The sequence below is a fragment of the Falco cherrug genome, chromosome 7, assembly GCF_023634085.1.
Source record: "Falco cherrug isolate bFalChe1 chromosome 7, bFalChe1.pri, whole genome shotgun sequence".
In the NCBI taxonomy this organism is placed as follows: domain Eukaryota; kingdom Metazoa; phylum Chordata; class Aves; order Falconiformes; family Falconidae; genus Falco; species Falco cherrug.
This window is the reverse complement of record NC_073703.1, coordinates 18,883,121-18,895,611: the sequence shown is the minus strand read 5'-3', so window position 1 is coordinate 18,895,611 and position 12,491 is coordinate 18,883,121. Positions and strand designations below refer to the sequence as shown.

The 12,491-nt window shown below is 39.6% G+C and overlaps 1 protein-coding gene across 2 annotated transcripts in view; it reads left to right on the top strand.

Annotated features, from left to right (window-relative positions):
- Positions 1–10,190, top strand: part of ALDH1A2 (aldehyde dehydrogenase 1 family member A2) — an 82,192-nt gene extending 72,002 nt beyond the window's left edge. For both annotated transcript variants that reach the window (XM_027800091.2, XM_005435487.3), the window contains 5 exons: positions 236–420; positions 1,146–1,310; positions 1,762–1,919; positions 2,710–2,784; positions 7,919–10,190. In XM_027800091.2, the coding sequence (XP_027655892.1) occupies positions 236–420; positions 1,146–1,310; positions 1,762–1,919; positions 2,710–2,784; positions 7,919–7,991 (656 nt within the window). In that variant the 3' untranslated portion in view covers positions 7,992–10,190. The remainder of the gene's footprint in view (positions 1–235; positions 421–1,145; positions 1,311–1,761; positions 1,920–2,709; positions 2,785–7,918) is intronic.
- The last annotated feature ends 2,301 nt before the right edge of the window (positions 10,191–12,491 follow it).

Sequence of the window (12,491 nt, the reverse complement as noted above, 5' to 3'; positions counted from 1 at the left end):
TGACTGTTTGCACAGGGATTATGACACAAAACAAAATCAATCATCTTCATTTATGACCCAACACAACAATAGTATGTTTTGATTTGGCTACTGTTCTATGTTTTTTAACCAAATCCTACTTCTGCTTTGAAGTTTTGGGAATATGGCACTGTGTAATTAATACACATGACACTGGTGCAATAGCAGAAGTGTCTATGATGTTTCAGAGCAACATATGCTGTCTTGGTTTTTTCAGTGGACTATGCTGTGGAACAAGCTCACCAAGGGGTCTTCTTCAATCAAGGTCAATGCTGCACTGCAGGCTCACGGATTTATGTGGAAGAATCAATCTATGAAGAGTTTGTTAGACGAAGCGTAGAACGTGCAAAGAGGAGAGTTGTGGGGAGCCCTTTTGACCCAACTACAGAACAAGGTCCACAGGTAAAGGGACAGTGCTTCAGCTTTACAGTCCCGAAGGTGCCTAGAAGCATTTAAAATTTAAGATGGAGGTCAGTCAGTGCATACTCACTCACAGTCCAGGGTAGCTGACATGATAAACATTTTAAAGATTAAAATTCTACGGGAGCAGATAATCTGTGCAGCTCAGAGGTGTTTCTTGTTAAGTAAAAACTCTCGTCTTAAGTATCTTGCCTCCCAGCTTTAACAGCAATATTCTGATCTTCAGCCCACAAGATACAGCTGTAAACTGTGAGAAGCTCTCAAAAGTCTCTGCGGACACTTAATTTCAAGAACTGTCTACAACTGTATCTGTGCTTGTAGACCACTAGAGAGACAGGAATTCCAAGCAAACGATAGGCAGAGTTAGAAATAGTTCTTTAGAAAATGTTCCTGCCACAAATACCCAGCGGGGCTTATACCATTTTCAGGAAGATAACCTGGGAAAAAAAGTAATGATCTGCTTCATTTGTGCTTATAAACCACATTGCTTAGCAAGAATGTGGGTTGAGCCACATATGTAAGGGGACACATCCTTAAGAAGACCAAACCCTAGGTTACAGTCAGCAGCTATTTGTAGATCTTTTGCATCTCCAGCTCAAGGAGTAGTAAATATAACCATGAGTCTACTCACTGCAACATTACTTGCCTACAAAACCAATTTTGTCAGCACATGGTCTGCAAGTCAAATGGCTTTTCCTCTCTTTCAGATTGATAAGAAACAGTACAACAAGATCTTGGAACTGATTCAAAGTGGCATTACTGAAGGAGCAAAACTTGAATGTGGGGGCAAAGGGCTAGGAAGAAAGGGCTTCTTCATTGAACCTACAGTGTTTTCCAATGTAACAGATGACATGCGGATTGCCAAGGAGGAGGTATTCACTCACACGAGATCATTTTATAATGTGCTCTACATGATTTTTTCTTTTATTTCCTGAGACAAAAGCTTTAAAGTGAAAATTACCTCTCTCTCTCTATATATATATATTAAAAAAAAAAAAAAAAAAAAGTAAAGCATTCTCAGAATTCCTTATGCACACAGCAATTGACATCAGGTGGGTAATGGCACTCCATTTTTGTCATTGGTTGTAAAGTCTCAGACCTCAAAGAAGAGATAAGGGAAGAATGGATGGGTTCCACTGAGGCAGCTGCTTTGGGAAATTCATAGAGTTTTACAAACAGCTATTATCACTATTAAATGTTGATGTGGGAATTTGTAAAGAGTACAACAGGAGAGAGAAGACAATTTAAAAAAGCAGAATAAACCAGGAATAAAATGCCTCTGAGTGGGCTGGTTTATTAATTAATGATTAATCTTTGTTGCAGATTTTTGGGCCTGTTCAAGAAATACTGAGATTTAAAACCATGGATGAAGTTATAGAGAGAGCCAACAATTCTGATTTTGGGCTGGTAGCTGCTGTCTTTACAAATGACATAAACAAGGCCCTGACAGTCTCTTCAGCAATGCAGGCTGGGACAGTCTGGTAAGGCAGAAGCTATCACACTCCTGCTCTTGGAGATAAAAAGTTTGACTTGTTATCATTTTGGCACCTCAGTTTTACACCCTTTGTCTGAAAAATGTTTATCTAGACCATTCTAGTGCTGAATCACAAACCAAGATACAGAACAGCTGTAGGGAGGCATTGGGACTCTGCTCACTGCGGGTGAATGCTATCGAAAACTGGAAAGTGCCTTGCTTTCCATTAGCATGGCAGCCATGCTGCTGAATGGCATTACTGAAAACAGAGTATAAACAATCTTTTCCGTGGAGCAGGAGTACTGTGAGGTTTCTGCTAAAGGCACAAAGAATCATGTACTTTCTACAAAGTTAGGGAACTGAGGGGACACCTCTCTAGTGCTGAGGAATAGGTAATGCTGCTTCCAGAGTTTAATAGCTTGCAATTTGATATATCAAGCCTGGGTAAACTAAAGATCCATGAAAAATCAGGGAGAAAAAGGACAAATTCAAATCTAATAGCTCTCTGTTATAAACTGGCACTGAGGTTTGTCAGCAGATTTACGAGTTCATTACTGAAGCTGCACCTAAGTGTTCGGTGTCCTCCTCCAGTCCTCACAGGCCAAACCCCATTCTCCTTACGAGTAAGGAGCAGAATGTTTTTGTGGCATTAATGCCTCATTTCTTTTCAACATAAGACGTTTGTTATTACTAAGAGATACACAGTGTCCTTAGCTCCACGAGTTTCAGCCCCTCTCTGAGTTGTCCAAAGGTCTCTCTGACAGCGCTGTTGGACTTAATGCCTCTTCCTGTTACAGGATAAATTGCTACAATGCCTTAAATGCCCAAAGTCCTTTTGGAGGATTCAAAATGTCTGGCAATGGGAGAGAGATGTAAGTATTACACTGCTGTCTAAACTGTTTTCAGCTCTACAACTGAATAATTAGTGACTCCCGGATCAGGAAATATTCCCATCTGAGGATGAGGGCATAACATAAGATGACTGACCATCAATGCCAGTTCTAAATGCAATTGATTTACATGGTAAGATTTTGGGGGTTTGGTGGGGTTTTTTTTGTAATAGCAGAGTAAGTTACTGGAACTCCCTTTTTATTCCAAAAGGAACTGAAAATCTCCAGGTATTTTTCTGAACTTGTAACCTGTGTTTTCTGGGAGTTTTTCTTGGCCATATTAACCAGCACTTTTGCAGAAAAATTCTCTTTTTGGTACTGCTGTGTGCTTGTTGACTGGTTGTTCAAGAGCTGTTTTGCCATATATTTTGTGCCTCTTGCTATTTTTTCCTTTCTTCACTTTTCCCTACATTTATTAATATAGGGGCATCTGAAATTTATTAAAATGTTATCTGTCTCTTCCAGATTCATAAACAATGTTAAATGAAATCAGACCTAGAGAAGGATAGACAAATGTGTTTACATCCCTTTCAAAAAGTCACCTTCCATTACAAAGCTTTCTGTCTTTTCTTATTCCGTTTAGAACTAAGTGCCAAATATTTTGAAATGGAGCTCTATGCTCAAATACTGTCCCATGTACCTAATTTAAAAGTCTTAGCAGTTTTTAATTCTTACTACAATCACAAGGAAGTTTAGCAATTGTATCAGACCCAGATTGGTTACACATACAAAGGATTCAATTAATTTCTGTGCAGGAGGCATGTATACCAGATATGTCTCACCTAAGCTTTCAAAATAGCTTACGGCTAATGGCAAACTCAGCAGTAAAACTAAAGTAAGGTCAAACTCTTTAAAACTTTAAATATGTTGAAGTATACAACTTGATCTATAAAATAAGCTCTATGTAGTCTGAAATATTTTCCCTCATTAGGGAGTACTTTGAATAACACATTCATACTATTCTCCACATTCATGAGTTATGAGGTGATCTCACACTGGCATAAATATGTCAGCTCATCTAACTCTTATCATTGTGAAAATATTCTAAAACTACTAAGCTCGATAGAGCACATGAGTAACTTGACACCGAGGAGTGACCCCATTGACTTCAGGGAGGTTAACTGTGCAAGCAAAATATTCACATATTGATATCGTAGGGTTTTTTTGAAAGAGGGGGAAACCAGGCAGCACCCCAGCTCCCATGGAAAATTCTGTGGTAGTTGTACACTTGATTCCCATCTGCAGCTTTGAAAATATTCATCACAAACAATAAATGTTTGGAATGGCAGTAATCTCTATCTCACAAAGATGCCTGAAAACTTACGAGTAATTATTCTACTCCTTTCAGAACCTCTTTGATCAGATATCACCTCCTAATTCACCGCCTCTCCCCCTGCATTAATATCTGCATGCTTTTTAGTAAAATGCCACAGTTTCTTAGATCCCTGTTTTTAAGGGCCATGTTTTACAGCATAAATAATGATAAGTCAGGCAATTAAAGAAGAAAAAAAAAAGAGAAAGTGTCCATACATACGTGTGTCATTGCTAAGCTGTGTTACAGCCAGAACATCATTGTGCCACTGTGCTGTCTGTGCTAGCACTGTATTATCTGGGACTTGTTTTGTTCCTCCATTTAAATTCACAGATTTTTCTCACACATGGGGAAGAAATGAACACATAATGTTGAGATTGCTATACTCACTTTACGCTTCCACAAAATGTAGCAGGGTATGTGCATACCAGTAGAGAACCAGAACACATGTACACAGTACATCTGATTTCTGTCTACACTAAGGCTACTTACAATATTCTTGTATTCTTAAAGGAGTCTAAAAGAGGGTTGTTTTTTTTACATTTACACCTCTTTAAAGCTTCTTATCTCAACCTGAGTGATGTAAAATTTAACTCCTGTAACTAAAAATCAGGTGACTTATCCCAGATAGCCACATGTGGCCATTTTGTATTAGATTGAGTCCTCCACAAAATTCTGGTCTCTGTCCAAATGTCTTCAAGGGAAGAAGGTGCCATTCTACTTCAAACCTATCTTTTAATGTCACAGGAATTGCTATTGTCTCGATAGCTCTGAGATACAGAAGTGCATAGTTGCATTCCCGAAAAGAACTGCAAGCAGCAGAACAGCTTGGAGTTATAATTCTTTTCCTTATCTTTTTTTCTTTTTGAATGAACAAGGGAAGACAGCATGTAACGCTTCTTTTTGAAGAGTAGTTTGTTCCCCTTCCCTCACACCTACACGACCAAGGGATAGCATCATGCGAACTTGACCCATAGGCTCCTTCCTTTTCACAGACACAACCCCTGTCCTCACCCTGATACCAAACTGCAATTCAAGAAGACCCGAAGTGGCCATAGAACAGGATGTCATTGCTCCCTGCTTCCCTGTAAAAGGCTGTGGGGACAAGCGAGCCCTTTAATTGAACACACGCTGACTCTGCTGCTTTGAATGTCTGGCATAACCCATCTTTCTATTCAGCAAGAGTGACTTTTTAACTTTTGAAAAATACTTGCCTTAGAATTCATCACAGTTGGCCACTTCCAAACTTAAGGCCAGAAAACAAACATGTAAGGCCCTGAAGCCTTAAGCTGAAGAAATAGACAATAAATATATCTAATTTTGTTTGCCAGACCAAGATAAGAAACCAACCAGCAGCTGGAACCTACATAAAGGCGCTGGATACTCTGTTGGCTAGGTTATCTAGTGAGTTGCAAAAACATGTCCAACAGGTGTCTGGAGCCAAGTCGCAACCCTAGTGAATCAAGCACAAACTTTCACACAGACAGACTTACTAGCATTAGATACTGAGCTCCATGCGGCTCCTGGTGACAGCTTCCACTGAGCCATAAGGGAATAGTTCTGGGGCTGCGCTGAGTCTGATAAATAGCTAAAGCTTTTGGTCATTCTTTGGAGATGAATCTACCACTTTCTACTGAAAGCTGGGGGTGGGGTGGTCCAAATCAATGGGAACCTTTCACATTGTCTAAAAATCTTTACTAATATATTTCCTTGCATATACTTAGATTCTGATAGATCTTAAAATGCTACTGAATTATCAGCCTGAATTAGTTAAATATCAACCACTACATCACACGTACATCTTACCAAGCCAACAGGCACATCAGAAAGTTTTCAAAACTGCAGGTGTAGTGAAATGGGCTGGTAAATACTGGTATTTCTACCCAAATGAATTAACGTTCCAAGGAAGGTTACAGGAGATCCTCCCCCAGTGTTACATTTTTTGTAAAATTTACAGTGTAGAGCTAAATACCAAGTAGGCTGTGCAACACCAGGGGTGTGCAGAGGAGTTTAACTGCTTTGAACAGTGGCCCCTGTTGTGGTTTAATCCCAGCCAGCAGCTAAGTACCATGCAGCCACTTGCTCACCTCTGCCCCACCTTCTGACTGAATAAGGGAAAGAAAAAGGAAGAGGAATAAAACCCAACAGAAAAAAAACCCCATGTGATGCACAATACAATTGCTCACCACGCACTCACTGATGCCCGGCCAGTCCCCGAGCAATGATCAGTACCTCCTGGCCAACCCCCCCCCACACACACACAGTTTATATACTGAGCATGATGTCCTGTGCTATGGGAATATCCCTTTGGATAGTTTGGGTCAGCTGTCCTGGCTCTGCTCCCTCTGGGCTTCTTGTGCACCTCCTTGTTGCCAGAGCATGGGAAACTGAAAAGTCCTTGACTTAGTGTAAGCACTACTTAGCAACAACTAAAACATCCGTGTGTTATCCACATTATTCTCATACTAAATCCAAAAATCACAGCACTGCACCAGCTACTAGGAAGAAAATTAACTCTATCCCAGCTGACACCAGGACATCCTTCACTCCATTCTGAAAGCAACACTTCTTAAAAGGGGGTTCTGAAGAGCTCCCCTGAATTATTCTTTATGGTGCAGCTGGCATGAAATTCTGCACAGGAGGATCCAGAGGGAAGACAGTGTCAAATATGCATGATATGCATGTCGGTACTTTTTAGATTTTAATATAAGTAAGGGAGCAATATTGTGTGTGTTGTAGGGGTGGGATAAAAATTTAACCAAGAAACAAATGTCTGCAAGAGCTTGTACAAAAGTATGAGTTCATATAGAAGAGAAACTCTATTTCCAGAATTGGACTGCACCTGTTTCTAAGTGGGGACACTGTCTGCTTTACATACACAGCATCCGGCAGACATACTAGAACTTAACTAGTGACTTGAACACACTTCTCCATTGCTCAAAACATGCACAGCAAAATACAAATACCTATACTCCATAGAGGACAGAACTGACTCCCAAGAAGCCAAGCAATATCCCAGTCTAAACCTCAGCAGAGTTGCCAAAGAGATGAGCCAGGCCAGAGCTGACCACAAGAAAATCTACATAGCATTCAGAAACACCCAATTCTTAAGCATAATTTATCCAAAGCAGAACACATACCCCGCAGAGCCATGTGTCAGATGCCTGGGACCTAGTAAGTGGCTAGCTTCTAGCAGTGCAGGAGATCTTACGTAAGATGCTGTGCCAGGACCAAAAGAAGTCTTCTATGTAAATGCAGCGGAAATCTGAGCAAGCTCAACACTTTCACAGTATGTGCAAATGCTGATTGCTGCTGCTGGATATTTCGTCTGGGAAAAAAGATCAGTGGATTAGGAGTCAAGGTCATCTTTATCCAGGGTTGTGAGTAGTCCATTTTCCATAGTACTCTGCTTGGACTTTCTCTTTCTTGAGTGCAAATATAAGCAAGTAATTTCACTGACCAGTGGTGTAGGTCTTGGTGTTCGGATATTTTCAAGGTCTGCAGTGGACAGAGGACATCAGTTTACTCCCAACTGTTTAATCAACGGACCATGAGTATTTCTAGATTTAATATCATTCTGTGTCTTCTTATCAAATGCTGGAGGCATCCACTGATCTTTTGACCTAAACTGAAACTTCGTCTTCAGGTTTTCTGAAAGATGGCATGAAAGGAAAACCTGTATAAAATTATAGTCCAACAGAAACCTATGCTGAGAATTTTAGGTTGTATTTTAACTTTATCAAGGTTTTTGCTTAGTGAAGAATTAATGGCTGGCATAAGCTGACGCTGCAATTTGTTTTTTAGGGGTGAATGTGGACTGAGAGAATATTCTGAAGTTAAAACTGTGACAATAAAGATCCCTCAGAAGAACTCCTAAAATGACAAAGGACCACATTGTGCAGAAGAGCACATGATGCCACCCTCTCTATTCCTTATGGAGACCAGCACTCAGGAACAAAAAGTGTTACACAATATATATATAAGAAATTAAGTTGCAACATATATACCGGGCACATAACTACGTACATAATGCAAACCAGCTCTGCATGTTTTCATAACACTCGCCTGAGAATCATTACATCTTTAAAAAACAAATTATAACAAGAGATAAAATTGTTATCGGACATGATTTAATAACGGTTCTAGTATAAAACTGTTAAATGCAAATGCATGCACACACACATTTATCTCTTCTTTAAATAAACAAAGTAAGTCTTACTGCTTTCAGGTTGCCTTCTCAAACAGACCTGCCTTGTACTGATACTCTAGTTTCAATCAGGGCTTTACAAGACAGATTTAATCCATAATGCTAGCAATGAACAACATAAACAAGTACCATTGATGTTCTTAAAAAGTAAACAGACTGAACAGTAACGAGTCAAAAGCTGGTATACTGGCAACTTTCCAATTAGCATGCTCCCATAAAGAGGTCAAACTGGGGAGGGAATCAAACCATTACATGGCAATGGAATCCAAGCACTTCTCTGTGGGATTTGGCTGTCATGACCCACAGCGATTTGTTTTTCAAAGCGTATTTTCATAATTACTTTATGCCTTGCTAAAGCAAAAATCCTCCCTCACTTACAGGAACTTGAAAGGTTTTACCTGCCTGCCAAAAAGCATGGCCAGACAGGGTGCGAGGGTGTTAAGGAGAACAGGAACAGATCCCAAGGCTTCACAGAGTATCTCAGCTTTCACTGCTTGTCTAGTTCTGTTGTTGTTGTTGTTACTGTTGTTGTTTTCACCTTTCAAGTATATGCACACAGACTCCCATTTATTTTTCTGCTATTAAACTGCCTGTGATTACACTGGGAATTATTTAAGTACTTGTTACAGCAGGAGGAACCCAGCAAAAGCCCACCTGACAAGAAGTAAGCTTGACTTTCTTTTCTTGCTAAACGATGGCTTGCCATCCTCAGCACGCTTGTAAGCCTCAGGTGACCTTACTGGCTGGTACTGGCTTTTCAATTATGTCTGTTCTTTGTTTTTGACCCAGGACAAAAATATGAGCAAGTTCTTTTAGAGTGAGGTGTTTAAAACCTGTCACATTATTACCTGCTGCCTACAGAATCTCTTCCAACTTGTAACTAACAAACTAAACACCATCTCTTTCTTCTTTCCAGCTGCAGAGCTCATCGATTCCCCAGACTTCTTTTAAAGAGGTTTCATTTTATGTTTTAACTTAGAATTAAGAAAATTTATTTTAAAAGTACAGTAAATCATCTATGCTGCGTAGCTACATTATCTGGGGTATAAGGACAGAATTACGGCCTCAGGTGTAACAGTTTTCCTAGCTGCAGAGTCTATACTATGAACTGTTGAAAACTCCAGACCTGATCAGCAAATCATTTCTGCATGTTCTTAACTTCCTTTACTCTCTGAGGAATTCCTCTTAGATTTGAAGTTGTGTGTGTCCTTAAACATACTGCTGGATCAGGACAAGAGTATCCAGCACTTTGTGGTGTGGTGGCCCTCAATATTTTGTATTTCTAACTCATGTCAAACGTGTGTTTTTAAAGCAATATGTATACATGATGTTATTCAGAAATGACGTACATTCACAAACATGGAGATGAATCAAAATATTCCTGAGTTGTTAACTGCAAATGCCATATACTTCTACTGTAGCATATGTCAAAGTGAAGAAAAACAAAATACAGCAAATAAGAGATAAATTATCTTTTAAACTGCAATATAAATGTGAAAAGGGAGATTTTACTTCTTTTCTCCTATTTACTTAAAAAAAGAAACTTCCTGTGCTAACAGCATTTACACCATGTACTCTTTTGTATTCTTTTTGTGTATTTTGTATGTCTGTGCTTTATTCCCAGTACATTCAGGTAAATAATATAGAGTTGCCATTTTTTTCAACCCTGTCATTGCAACTCCATTTGATGTACATGGATTTGTGAAATCCTTTTTTAAATGTACCATCTGCATGGATCCAACAAAACATTTTTCCAGTCCCTGCAGCTTTTTGTTACAGTTTTTAATCATGTATATAGTTATATGTTATTAAAAAAGTAAAAGGATATTTTCTATGAAGTTTTTTCCATTAAAAAGGTTTAGAGAAAGACTTTAGACTGTGAGACTCCTTTATTGTTGACAGAGCTATAAAAATATTTAAAAAAATATTTTCTTAGCAAAAGATCTGCTCTCACAGTAGCTTTATTTTCATTTGCAAAAGTGAATGAAGTAAAAGGCCAATTACATTTTCTGGAATATTATTGCAGCTGTATGAAAAACACTTGTGAATTGCAGATCTAGGTCATAGCCAAAGTTCATGCTCACCCTCATGGTCGTAAAGTTTAGCTATTGGGGAAGGTCTGAAATCATCAGAACCAGTGGGGCACCCTCGCAAACTGCTGCATCACAGCTTGAGTTTTGGATAGTGTTTTAAAAAATCATGATGCCTTTTCTTTCTCGAGTAGATGAGTCACAGGGATGATTAAATTAACACTCAGATCTTTTATGGAGTGATATTCTACTTGTCTTTAATTTCAAAATGCTAAAACAGGGGGAAAAGGACAAGGAATGTCATTTGACAGCCAGTAATATTCACATGGCCAGGTACTAGACAACTCTCCCTCAAGCAATCCCTTTATTCCAGGGTTACTTTCATTGCCAGGAATGGCATTCCTCATTTGAAATGGTGCCTATTTAGAGAAAGTAACTACTCAGTTAATAAGGCCAAGCTACCTCACTGCATGGCAAGCAACGGTCATACCTCAGTGTCACAGAATAATACTGTTGGTTTAATGAACACTCTGTAGGCAATCACAACAGATAAAGTAACTCGACTAAAACAGATGGGATAAAAGAGAATAAAACTTACTAACGGGAGACTGAAATTGCAGTTTTCAAAAAGGAGCACTTCTCCTGAAAGTCTGGGATATCAGGAATACATTAAGCAGAGTTTAATTTATATTTAACTAGTGTCAAGACAACACTGTCATGGGGCTGTGAGTGGACAATTAGCACTTCCCATATTCCCCATCCCTCTGACCTGTTTGCAACCTGTTTCACCACTCCAAGCAGTCACATAGGCACAAGTAATGGAGTGCTTTTCTGAAAGCAAAATGAAGGAAGGAAGGTTGGTCTGGAACCCACTGAAAACAAGGAGTGTTGTCATCTAATGAAATGAGAAAACTTCAGTCCACAGTAAATAAGCACTCAGAGGAGCCTCAGCCAGTGAAAGTAAATGTATCAATAAACGTGTACACAGGTGTAGTAAAGGGAGAGTCTGGAAATAACTGTGCATTTCTTCTGGGAATACGATGTGAAGAACGGCAAAAAATTTCAGTTCTGTGGCCTTCAGACAAACTGATGGGTATTGATACTACTTGAATAGCATTCATGCATTTATTGGTGTCCTGTTACAGAGAACGCTCTTTCTCTTCCACCCCACAGAGGCCAGGACAAAAAGCTTGCCTTGCCTATGCAGAGGGACTGTGTTACAGTGCCCTCTTATTTCACAGTTCTGTCCTAGAAAAAAGAGAACCCATAGTAACACCTGAATTCAGAGCACCAATGTAGCTAGAGCAGAAATCAAAGTCAAGCAATACACTGTACTGTTTACTCATGACCCTCTGCATGGTCACACCTAGAGCTCCAGAGAGCTACATTTACAACCCACCTTACATTTGCATCCATACATCTCCGTTTACTGCATGCTAAGTCCATCAACACAGGAAGTTATTTTTCTCATAACAACTTCATACCACAGTGACTGATATTCACAGTGGTGTATCTATCAGGAAGCAGGAAAAACCTCTGTGGCTATTAGATGCCATCAGCATTCCCAACCCATTCAAACAGACTCCTCTCAGCACATTAGACTACAGCTGCATAAAACACATCTTTCCTCCTCATCCTCATTAAGCACAGTTGATTAATTCTTTCTGTATCTTCATTGTATCTTCTGTGTCCATTGACAGAATACAGGTATCAGGGAACTATATGTGGCTCTTCCAGAAAGCTTGGGAACTCCTGAAGCAAAGCAGGGGACTTTAGCATGCAGTTGGGCCATTTATAAAGGGTAGTTAGGCTGATGTGAGAGTAGTGGTAGAATTTCATGTGACTGAAGTACAGCTAGAATATGCTACTACTAGGGCTTGGGGTCCCACTTTCCTCTTCCACAAAACACAAAACATGGAGTGCTGGGATGCTGGTTTCAATAAGCACTTGCCTAATTTTTCTCAGAGGACCAGAACTGACACACTGGAATTCAAGGTTAATACAAGCAACAGATTATTACAGCTGGCTGCAGTGCAAGTTCAGTCATTTTAGCGGTGAAGAGCAGGTTAAGCTGTCTGTGTAGCCACAGCTGCTACACCAGAGTAGTGCTCTGCGCCAAATGCCTGGTTATCTAAGATTG